We start from the raw sequence: 11,963 nt of genomic DNA, 5'->3' as shown, positions 1-11,963 counted from the left end.
ACCTGCTGTGGGAGCCACTCGGGGAAACTCCATTCCCGCCGCCGCGGGGCAAACAGAAGAATTTTTCTGTCTTTGGAGAATATTTTAGAAACTCCAATGAAAAAGACTTGTTTCTCCTGTCGGCTCATGGGGCTGAAAGGGGGCTTTTGTCTTCCTCAGTCGGGGAGACCGTGGGGACGCCGGCAAGGTCAACCTTCCTGAGGATGACCCGTCCCCCCCGCCCCGACTACGGCTCCACGCCCATGTCCATGTCCCGCACGGGGCCGGCAGCCCCCGCCTGCAGGCCCAATGCTGCGGTGACTGCCATCAGCTACGACTGCCACTGAGAAGGATTGCTTCTGCATTTGGGTTTGTTTACAACAATTCGTGGACTCGGGGGTATTTTGGTCAGGGGTGGATTTGGTTTGGGGGGTTTGTTTGTCGGGTTTTTTTTTAATGACAATGAAGTGACACTTTGACATTTCCTACCTTTTGAGGACTTGATCCTTCTCCAAGAAGAAGGTGCTTTCTGCTTACTGACTTAGGCAATACACCAAGGGCGAGATTTTATATGCACATTTCTGGATTTTTTATATGGTTTTCATTGACACTCTTCCCTCCTCCCCCTGCAGAGAGGTCCCCCCTGCTGCCAGGCCTCACCAAAGCCAACTGCCACGGGGCCATCTGGGCCATTCAGAGACCGAGTGAGATGTGGGAGGATGAGGGGCCAAGGTGGAGGAGCACCCCACCCAGGACTGTTTTTGAAAGCACCAGATTGAGAAAGAAGTGAGCCTAAGGCTGCAGCACCGCACGACTTTGCCCACTTCTCCGCCCGCCTTCTGCCCCAGTCTGTCCAGTACTTGCCAGGCAAATAGGCCCCTTCCAGGTTCCTGAGTGCCCTCAGATGGCCAGAACCCAGTTCCGCCTCTGGGAGCCTAATCTGGGCCCCGGATCATTCACTGTGATATCCCAGCCCTCCAGAGTGTCACCCTNCCACCCCATTGCCCCCCACCCCCCACCCCAGACCTTCACCCAGGTCTGAAGGTCTTGGCCATGGGAAAACCATGAGCCACGGGGTCGGGCCACAAACTCCCTCCTGTGAGCAAATGCAGGCACCTGAGCAGAACAATCGGTTAGTGAACTGAATGGAAATAAACACTTTAGTTATGAAATGACCCCTGTTCTCTGTAAGTTCCAAGAGAGACTCTGGCACCCTGGGGCATGTCAAGTGACCCATGATGCTCTTCGAAGGGATGCTTCCTTCCCCGGGGTTCTAGAAGGCCCAGGGCTGAGAAAACACATGGAGGACACCAAAGGTCCATGTGGCCTTTCTGGTTCTGGCTTGTCAAAGGCATAGGCAACAGAAGAAGCAAGTTGCAAGTGTCTCGGAATTCAGCCTTCAATACCCTGCAAATCCAGGTGAGCTGCTTCCTGAGGCATCAAGAGCAGGAAGTTGACAGGGGTGCACTCGGCTCTCCTGGGCCAGAGGAAGGGGGTCTGGGCGTTAGGTAAGCTGTGATAGTGGTAGTGTGAGGGCCCTGGAGTACCCATGGACCCCCAGTCAAAGCCACAGGTAAGATCATCTTATCCTGGTCAACGCTAATCTCTGTGCAAATGGGCTCCCACTTACATGTAATCAGAAATCTTTTTGTAGAAGGAGGAGGCAGAGAGGCGGATGTGCTTGGATATCAAGTCTTGCTGGGGAGGGAGAGGCAGAGAGACCACACCTCAGGACCTTCCCCTTTCTTTCTCCATGGGAGACTGACCAGTGGGTAGGATCCCAGCCGCAGGTGGCCCATGGGGCAGCCCGGACCAGCCTGTCGTCTGTCACTCACCTGTTCTCCAGAGCCCAAGATGCAAAGGGAAGGAAGGGATTAAGAGGGGAGCATGGGCCCCTGGGGGGAACAGCAAAGTGAGCCACAGGGAAGGCACTGGCTGGCTGCCCGCAAACTGGCCAGCCTTGGCCCAGCCAGCCGCCCTTTGTGCCCCAAAGCTGCCCAGCACGGGTCGCAGCTGTCCTAGCACACAAAGTCACCTTCTGGAGGGAGCTGCCCTGATGCTCTTCAGATTAACTCCATCTCCCCAGCCCACCCCCAACTACTCTGGGGCCCCACAGGGGGCTGGCACGCGGTGCTTCCTGTCAGATGGCTTCCTGTTCTAAGCTGCTAGGCTGGTGCCTGCTCGCCAGCTCATTTGCCCATCCACCCTTGAGGGCCGAGTCCTCAGTGGGCCCGGGCCCCCACGTGCCTGCTTCTCAGAGTGAGGATGCTACCCACACCCTCTGTGTCCCCACTTCAGGGTAACAGATATCACTGTGACTGTGTTGGGTGCGGGCGGATGCCCACCTCTCCCTGCTGCTGGGGCAGCCCTCTCTCCCCACCACCTCTTGCTTGCTTCTCGGCGGGGAGCAGCCGGCCATGCTGCCAGGCGCCTTCCGCTGATGCTACCCACTCGCCTGGGCACACGGCTCTGAGCCTCCTGCTGCCTGGTTACTAATCCCTTCCTGGCTCAACCTCCCCAAGTGCCAGCCCCCACCTGCCCGGCAGTGGCAGAGGACTTTCCGGCTGCTCTGCACACAGTTGGTACTGGAGGAGAGAAAGCTGCCTTGTAAACACGGGCCAGGGCACCATGGAAATGGGGACCAGCTGCTCTCAGAGGGTGTGACAAGCAGACTTGTGTAGGGCCAGGCCTTTACTCCTACTCCACTCTGACTGCCCCAGAAGCCCCCAGAATGGGTTATTGTTGATCAGCAGACCTCTTCCTGGGAGATGAAATTCAAACTTTCTATCAACTGGTCAGATGTGGGCAGATCAATCAGGATAGATGCTGGCCTTCTGGCTAGACCGAAAGGCCTCAGAGTAGGGGCTGGGGTGGTGAGAGCAGTCGGGGACACTTAAGGGACTGGAGCGGTGCTGTTTACGAACCAGTGGTACCTCCCCCTCAGATGGCATCAGCTGGACTTTTCCCCCATCATTTCTGGTTGGTCCCGATGCTGCCACCTCTCAGGGAGCTCTCTGCTACCCCCTTGTGTGCAGTCGCTAGCCTAGCACCCTCTCAAATCGGGCTCATCCCAGAAGCCGAGGGAGGGAGCTGCTGCCCATGCCCAGCCTGGCCTTCCTCTGCCTGTGGCTGAAGCACAGGAAGGACCCAGGATCCAGACCACTGCGCAGCACCCCAGTGCTAGGCCCTCGGGCACTCCTGGCTTTCTCCTGGGCTCCCGTGATTCCAAGACGGTACTAAAGGCTGGAAGACTATTGCCAGAGAAAATAGTATAAATGCATTCAAAGGACAGGATGCCCCATGATGCTAGGGAAAATACATCCAGGGCCCAGAGTGGCAGCCTTGCTCCTGTGGCTAACCTGAGACATGAATCTGGATGAGTCATTTGCCCACACTGAACCTCAGTCTCCCAATCTGTACAATGAGAAGATTGGACGGGGTGAGCCAGGCATGCCAAACACCTTATACACCACAGCCCTGTGAGGAGGGACTATTTCCTCCCATAGGTAGGGAGGAAACTGAGGCTCAGAGAGGGGAAGTAGCTTGCTCAGGATTACACAGCCAGGAAGGGGCAGAGCAGGACTGTGTTCATCTGCTCCCAATGCCCACTCCACCGCACTCAGATGACATGAAGCACGCAGTCAGTGTCTGATGCTGGTTGGTAAGAGAAGAGAAAGCTCAAATGGGCTGGGCTTGCAGGGAGGCCTTCATGGAGGAGGCTGTCTTGAAAATGACAGAAGTTGAGAGAAAAGTCATTCCAGGTGGGAGAGATACAGTGTAATCGGAGATGCAGAGGCCAGAATTGTCCAGCCATGAGAGTCGTGTCTGGATGACAGAGGAGTGGTGGGAGGTGGGGGTTGATGTAAGAGGAGGGTGAGGTAGCTTGAACGTGATGCCCAGTCCAGCCATAGCAGGTTCCTGAGCAGAAGAGCAGCAGAAGGAGCATTCGGTTCTAGGAGGAAGAGTCAGCCCAGCCATTGGATGGGGGCAGGATGCCTCATAGCTCCCCCCTCTCCTCCTGGAGGAAGAGCCCCCTGGAAAAGCCCTCATTTATTCCAGGAGAATCCAAGCCCTGCCGCTTCATTTTCCATCCTCACTCACTGAGGCAGATAATCCAAAGAGTCATTTCAGCTGCTTGGAACAGCAGGGTTGGTTGTGTGCTACCTGATTCCTCATGCAGCTGCATTCGGTTGACCCTCACCCTGTTTCCGCCAAGCCTCGCGAGAGCTGCTGGGCCCTGAGGGAGCTGTCCCTCGTGGCCGGAGTTGAGCGGGTGCGGCCGGCAGTGGTGGCGTGGGAAGGCAGGCCAGCGGTCACGGCGGTGCCCCGGGGGCACAGAGCGGAGTGCAGGGGTGAACAGGGGCTCGGGCTTTGGTGGACGGCTCGCCCATTGCTCGGGGAACCTGTCTCTGCCCCGGGAGGCCTGGCCCTGCTGGCATTACCCAGATGTGTTGGGAGGGTCCGTCTGGGGTCCTGCCATTTTCAGTAGTGTGTTGTGCTGGGGAAACCCGGAAGGAAGTTAGGGAGCCACATTGCACATGTCTAGACCACTTGCTGGCCTTGACCCCGCCTCCCATGAAATGGCTCCTGCCATAAAACTTGGCATGAAGAATGACCTTGAAGCTGGCCAGTTTCCCCTTCAGGGGAACCAAAGACCTTTGTTCTGTGACACAGGAAGGCTCAGGGATGTTGCCCTTGGAGATGCACCTCAGGAGGTTGATGCCACGGGCATTGTACTAATTGCTGGTACACTGTGGGGGGCTCTTACTGGTGTTATCTTGCCCTCTCTACTGGTGAGGAAACGGGTTCCCAGAGGTGATTCCCAGACCATTCCAACCAAGCCATCTGCCTTTAGTGTTCCCTCCTTCCTGCCTCAAAGGATTTTTCAAAATTTTACCATCACCCACCTGTGTTAGAATCTTCTGGGCCGTTCATCTTGCAGATTCCTGGGCAGTACCACGACCCCTTAAGTCAGAATCCCTGAGGCCAGGCCCAGGAGCCTCTATTTTTTATAAATTCCTCTAGGACATTCCTCCAGACAGTGAAATGTCTTCACTTCCCCCACAACGACCTGGGCCTGATGTCTGCAGGGAAGGAGAGTCTGGTGTAGACAGGGATTTGGAAAAAGCAAGACATCATCAGATAAGATGCCCAAACTCAGACATGGATTAGGACCCATGAAGTGGGGGCTGGGCTGACCCTCAGGAATGTGTTCAGGCTGAGCTAAGCATTCAGGAAACTTAGAAAGACCCCCAGACCCAGAGTCTGTCTGAGTTTAGCTTCACAGCATGAAGCCTGCCTCGGGAAAGCTGATATAGCAAGAAGAAACAGGAACTTAATACTTCAGAGGGGCCCAGGCAGCCACCCTATGGAGACCCCACAGATCCCAAGGCCACAACCCAGGCCTGCTCACTCAACACCTGGCCAGGTGGGCCAGGCGAAGTCAGGGTGGGTCTTCTAGTGGGGCCTGGAGCATCATATATGCCGCTCCCATCAGCCTCTACTACCGGACTAAGACATGGCTTTCCCTGGAGGGAGAAGAGGGAGTAAAGGACCCTGTCTCTACTTGGGGTGTAACAGCCCCTGCTGGAGGAGGGGAACAGGAGAGGGAGGAGGTCAGAGCCAGGACCACATGCACTCTGGGAGCCCCGCTGAGACTGTAAGTGTCTAGTCTAACATTCTGCAGATGAAAGATTCCAAGATTCTAAGATTGCAAGCCCCGTGATTCTAAGATTCCAACAAACGGATTTCAGGCTTTTAAGATTCCATCACCCTATGGTTCTATACTGATAGTTCTTAAAATTTCAAGTCCCATTGTTCCTCATTGGTCCCTAAACCTGAGGGCCCTTGCAGTGACAAGAGCACAGAGAGAGACATGGGGAGAAAAGCAGCTGAAATCAAATACTAGCAACAGCTCCATTCTTTGAGTCAGAGATGGACCCTAGCAAGGGCCCAGGACCCTCCTTTTGAGTATGATGCTGACTTTCTCTCCTGGGCAAGTGGCAACATTGCCCATACCTGGCCTTGCCAGTGGCCAGTGGGGTAGTGCCCCAGCTGAGCAGAGCCCTCACGCAGGCCACAGTGCCTACTAGCTGGCGCCTAGCTCAGCAGCCAAGTAGGGGCCCCAATAGCTCCATCTGGGAGGGGATTTATTTGGGGTGGAACAGCCTCCTACCTGCAGAGAGGAAGGTCCAAGGCAAGGGATTTGCTTAGGAAACTGCCCAAGCACACCATCTTACTGTCCAGAGCCAAAGTCCTAACACTGGGCCACCCTAGGGTCTTCCTACAAACCCCAGAACCAGGTGCCTTCCCACTGACACTTGGGATGCAGTGTCCATGGCCGCACAGCCCCTGCCTGATTCCAAGGACCCTTCACCCTTTCCAGTGAGGCCACTGCCTATGGAATCTAGAAGGCCAAGGAGGTGCCTCTGGATTGGTTAGAACTCGCGGTCTGGCTGCCCTCCCTTCCATGGACAGGGATTCTGGTGATCAAGGGGAACAAAGCTGAGCCCCGGAGGCCAGCCCAGGGCAGGCCTGGCACTGGGACACTCCCTGACAACCAGCCTCTTTGGACTCCAGAGAAGAGTAATTGCTGGTTGATCCTGCCCAGCCCGAAATCCTAATCATAGCTGCTATTTCTTGAGTGCCAACGATGTGCCAGGAGACGCGCTTAACTTTTTATACACATTGTCTCACTTAACCCTCACACAGCTCTGTGAGACAGGAACAATTAGAATCCCCATTCCACAGACTAGGAAACTCAGAGACATGTACGGTGGCTTTTCCAGGCCACAGAGCCAGCCAGTGGTCTCTGACCCCAGGATCTGCCCTCAAAAACACTATGCTATGCTGCTACCAGTGGCCCCCACTCAGCCCCATCCCCCGTCAGACCCTTTGCCAATCAAATCCAGATCCCCGGAGGGGCACTCTGTTCAGGGCACATTTTCTTTGACCATGGCCTCCTGGAGCCACTGTCAGAGCCATGGGCGGTGGAAGTGAGCATTTGGACTCCTCCCTCCACATCCCAGGTGCCCACCCCAGGCTGGGCCATGCAGGCCAGAGCTCTCAGCCGGGGACCAGGGGGTCTGACTGGGTTTCACAGAACCCTGTTCCCTTTGGTCATGAGCATGGGTTTTCCTGACAGCGCTGGGGTGTTGGGAAGTGATGCGGCTGGGGTTCCAATGGCTGTGGGTGAGACCCGGTTCCTCCAGCCCCCACTGCTGTGACCAAGGAAATCTCACCAGCTGTGTCCATGAGCAACCCTAATCCTGTTACTCCAATGCCTTTGTAGGAGTATTTTTAGCAGAACCTTTTTTTTCCAAAATAAATGTGAATTGTAAAAATTATTGCTCTGACTCATGGTTGGTTGCTTGGTTGGTTGGTTGGTTGGTTGGTTTTCCCACTGAGGTTCCCAGGGAACAAATGGGCACCCTTAAATGTTCTTAGCAGAGTTTTGAAGCATGACTAGTTTTCCAGGGCTAAGAACGGAGCCAGGGCTAGGACTACAATTGGGGTTGGGGTGGGGATTGGTCCTGGGCTGGAATAGGGTGTTGAACTGAAGCAATACTAAGAACACTCGCTCGTGTTTAAGATTTTTGAGGTCTGCCGTCAGGGATCCCAGCCCTGGAATCACAACTCTGCCATTTGTTAGCTGTGCGTCCTTGGGGAGGTCGTATAACTGTCCAAGCCTCATTTTCATGTCTGTAAAATGGGGCAATAAAACCAAATACCTAGAGTGTAGTGAGGATTATATGGGGTGGAGCCTGGGAAGTCCTGAGCACTCACAAATGTCAGCTGTTAGGATCTTGCTGGGCAGGAAGCAGGGTCCATGCCTGTCCTACACTCTGCAGGACGATGCCTGACCCACAGGAGACTCTCCATAAACATTTGTCACATAAATGTCAGTTGAAGTTCTGCTTTTAAAAAAAAAAAAAAGGCCAGCGGGGATTCAGAGAGGGGTCATGGTCAAATACATTAGGCAAACCCTGGACTTGGGCGAGTTGACCAGATTTACTTCAGGATATTGCAGAGCCTTAAATATGTGTAAAGGGCTCATCTAAAAAGGTGTTCTCATTTGCAGCATTTCCCATTGTGGCAAGAGCATTTCATAGAGCTAGTGTTCCTGGGAGCTGACTTGGAGAACCAGCGCTTGGGTGATGCTCTGGGGATTAGAGGGAGAACAGGCCTGCGGCTGAAGTCGGGCCAGGAACATGATGGGGTGGAAGTCCAAGGGAATGGGCTCGAGGAGGCTGTCTTTTGATTCATTCATTCTCGGTGGCAGTTACACAGGTAGACATAGGTTTAAAAAAAAACACCAATTTGCAAGAATGGGTGGTCAGGGAAGGGCTCACTGAGGTGGCAGGCAAGTAAGCATCGGAGGGAAGGGCGCAGTGAGCGGCTCGCTGGGGAAGGAACCGTGCAGGCAGGACAGCGGGAGCAAAGGCCAAAGGACACCTGGCATGTTCGAGGAGCAGCGAGGAGGCCAGGGTGACTGAGGCAGAGAGAACAAGAGCAGAGTGGGAAGAACTGGGGTCCTCTGTAGGCCGTGATAAAGACTTCGGCTTTTCTTTGAATGAGACGAAGGCCCTGGGAGTGTTTGAGAACGCGACTGCCATGATGTAACTTATAGAAGGATCACTCTGGGTGTTCTGTAGACTGATGGCTGGGAGTGTATCAGTCAGGGCTCTCCAGAGAAGCAGAACCGCTAGGAGATATATTAAGAGATTTATTTCAGGGAATTGGCTTACATGATGTGCCGGGCAAATCCAGAGGCTGCAGGGAGGCTGAAAGACTAGAAACTCTCCAGCAGGAGCCGCTGCTGCATTCAGAGGCAGATCCCTTCTTCCTTAGGAACTGCAGTTTTGCTTTTATGGCCTTTCACTGATTGGATGAGGCCCACCCACGTTATCAATGGTAATCTCCTTTACTTAAAGTTCACTGATGTGGATGTTAACCACATCTACAAAATACCTGCATAGAAACACCTATGAGCGTTTGAATAACCAAGTATTTTAGCCTCATCACATTGACACAGAAAGCTAACCATCACAGGGGGTAAGGGTGGAAGTGGGGAGACAGGAAATCACTATAATAACCCTGGAGGGAGAGGATGATGGCTTGGAAATGGCCAGAAGAGCAGAGGTGGTGAGAAGGGATTGGATTACAGCCTCAGTGTGAAGGTGAAGGCAGCATGACTTGCGGATGGAATGAGTGAGAGAGAAAGCAGGGATCCAGGAGTCTGGCCTGTGCAACAGCACAGACAGAGCTGCCACTAATTGAGATGGGCAGACTACAGGAGGCACTGTTCTGGAGTGAGACTGACAGTTCCCTTTTGGACATAAGGCAGAGATGCCTACTAAACATCAAGTAGGCAGTTGGACAGGAGTTTGGAGTCAGTGGAGTAGCTAGAGGTAGAGATACAACTTAGGGAGTCCAAGGTTTGTCCAGGGAAGTATCGTAAAGCCAGAAAAGAACAAAGAAGAGACAATGGCGATGACCCAGGGGCCGAAGCTGTGTAGACAATGCGATACTACCATACACCTGTTAAGAGTGTTAAGCCTGCTAATACAAGTTACAGACTAGAACATATTTGCAAACCAGGGACTAGTATCTAGAATACGTAAAGAACCCTCAAAACTCAACAATTTCTTAAAAATCCAATCAAGAAATGGGCAAAAGACATAAAGACACATTTCACTGAAGAGGATATACAGATGGCAAAAAAGCACATGAAAAGGGATTCAACGTCATTCATTATTAAGAAATTACAATTACAAAAGTAGTAATAGTGACAATATCAAATGCTGGCACAAATGCAGGGTAACTATATACATATATAACTCTGTGTGTGTGTGTGTGTGTGTGTGTGTGTGTGTAGATCAGTTATACATTGCCAATTGGAATTTAAAATGGTACAGCCACTCTGGAAAAACAGTTCATTAGTTTCTCAAAAAACAAACAAAAGCAAAACAAAACAAAACCTTACCATACGGCGCATCAGTTGCACTCCTGGGCATTTGTCCCAGAGAAATAAAAACTTATGTTCACACAGATACCTGTAAACAAACGTTCATAGCAGCTTTATTCGTAATAGCCTAACATTGGAAACAAGCCAGACATCCTTCATCAAATGAGTGGTTAAATAATCTGTGGGGCACCCATACCATGCAAGTATTTACTCTACAACAAAAAGAAAAAAAGCTACTGATACTTGCAACCACTTGAAAATCTCCAGAGAATTATGCTGAGTGAAAAAAAATCCTCCCCAATTACATATTGTATGACTCCATACATATAATAGTCTTGAAATGACAAAATTACAGAAATGGAAACCAGATTGGTAGTTGCTAGGAGTTCAGGAAGGGGTTGCGTTGATAAGCGAGTGGGCATGGCTAGAAAAGGGCAAGAGGGATTCTTGTGCCGATGAAAATGTTCTCTATCCTGACTCTATCAATGTCAACTCACTTATGATATTGTACTATAGTTTTGCAAGATGTTTCCATTGGAGGAAACTGGGTTAACCGTACACTGGTTATTTCTTTCAACTGCATGTGAATCTACAATTACCTCAAAATATAAAGTTTAATTCTTTAAAGGGCATGCAAAATACAAGCTTAAATTTTGTATTAGATCCAACAGGCATAAAATTCATGAAAATTTTAGAACTTCTGCTCTTCACCGTAAGACATCATTAAGAAACTGGAACGGCAAACCAAAGACTGAAGGAAAATATTTGCAATACCAGGTCTGACAAATAACTTGTATCCAGAGCGTATAAAGAACTTTTACAACATAAGCAATACAATGCAATTAAAACCACAGTGAGATAGGACTTCACAACCGCTAGCATGCCTAAAGTTGGAAAGACTGACATGCTAAGTTGTTTTTGTTTTTTGTTTTTTTGACAATGCTAAGTTTTTACAAAGATGTGGAGTAAGAGAAGTGTCACATATTGCTGGTGGAAATGTAAAATAGTACAAGTGCTTAGGAAAACTGCATGTCTTATCTAGATATTTACCAAAAGAAATGAAAGCATGTATTCACAAAAAGACTTATACAGGAATGCTTTTTCATAATAGCCCAAATCTGGAAACAACCCAAATGTCCATCAACAGGTGAACGGATGGTACCCATACAGTGGAACACTACTTAGCAATAAAAAGGAACAAACTTTTGATACACACAAAGATATGGGTGAACCTCAAAAACATCATGCTGGGGTGGGGGGAAGACATACCCAAAAGGCTACATTGTATGATTCCATTTGTTTGAAATTCTAGAACAGGGAAAACTAATCAATGGTAATAAAAGTAGATCAGTGGCTGCGTACAGAGAAGGGGAGACAGCAAAAGAACAGGAAAGTCTGGGGGATAATGGAAATTTTCTGTATCTTGATAATACTGGGCATAAATACTTGTCAAAGTCATGGAACTGTACCCTGATAACGTGTGTATTTCATTTTATATAAATTAAAACTCGGTAGGGTTGATTTTTAGTACAAAGACAAAATACAAGTCCAAAAAGGATTCTGTCAACTTGCTATGAAAGTTTCTACATGCTTACTCTAGATTTCTGTACTTAACTCCTCCACCCCATGGATAAGGTACAGTTCAAAGCCCAGCTGTGGTCCGCGGACCACGCTCTGAGTAGCAAAGGCCCTGCCCCACTGTGTCAACTACTGGGGTTCTCTAACACATCTCCCCAACTCCACCTTCCAAATCTAGACGGGGAAAGCCGGGAGGCCTGTACCAGAGAGGCTCCGGACAGAGCCCGCGGTCACTGGGTCTTGAATACGGGCTTGCGCTGCAGCCGCAGCACCCGGTAGGTGTTCAGGCCCGGCACGTCGAAGCCAGGGGACAGTCCGTGGCGGTCCAAGGGGTAGAAGTTGACGAGCTGCCCGTGCTGGGCCTCGAGGGAGAGCCAGGCGTCGCCGAGCGGCAGTGCGCACGGGAACTCGCGGGCGACGTGCAGCTGGAAGACGCGGC

The 11,963-nt window shown here is 51.3% G+C and overlaps 1 protein-coding gene across 1 annotated transcript in view; it reads right to left on the bottom strand.

Annotated features, from left to right (window-relative positions):
* Positions 1 to 11,754: 11,754 nt before the first annotated feature.
* The window catches only part of LACTBL1 (lactamase beta like 1), an 18,012-nt gene continuing 17,803 nt past the window's right edge, over positions 11,755 to 11,963 (bottom strand). The window contains exon 7 of the mRNA XM_077775533.1: positions 11,755 to 11,952. Coding sequence (XP_077631659.1) covers positions 11,755 to 11,952 — 198 coding nt within the window. The remainder of the gene's footprint in view (positions 11,953 to 11,963) is intronic.

The sequence above is a fragment of the Crocuta crocuta genome, unplaced genomic scaffold (genome assembly GCF_008692635.1).
Source record: "Crocuta crocuta isolate KB4526 unplaced genomic scaffold, BGI_CrCroc_1.0 scaffold127, whole genome shotgun sequence".
Lineage (NCBI taxonomy): Eukaryota > Metazoa > Chordata > Mammalia > Carnivora > Hyaenidae > Crocuta > Crocuta crocuta.
This window is presented reverse-complemented; position numbering and strand designations above follow the sequence as displayed.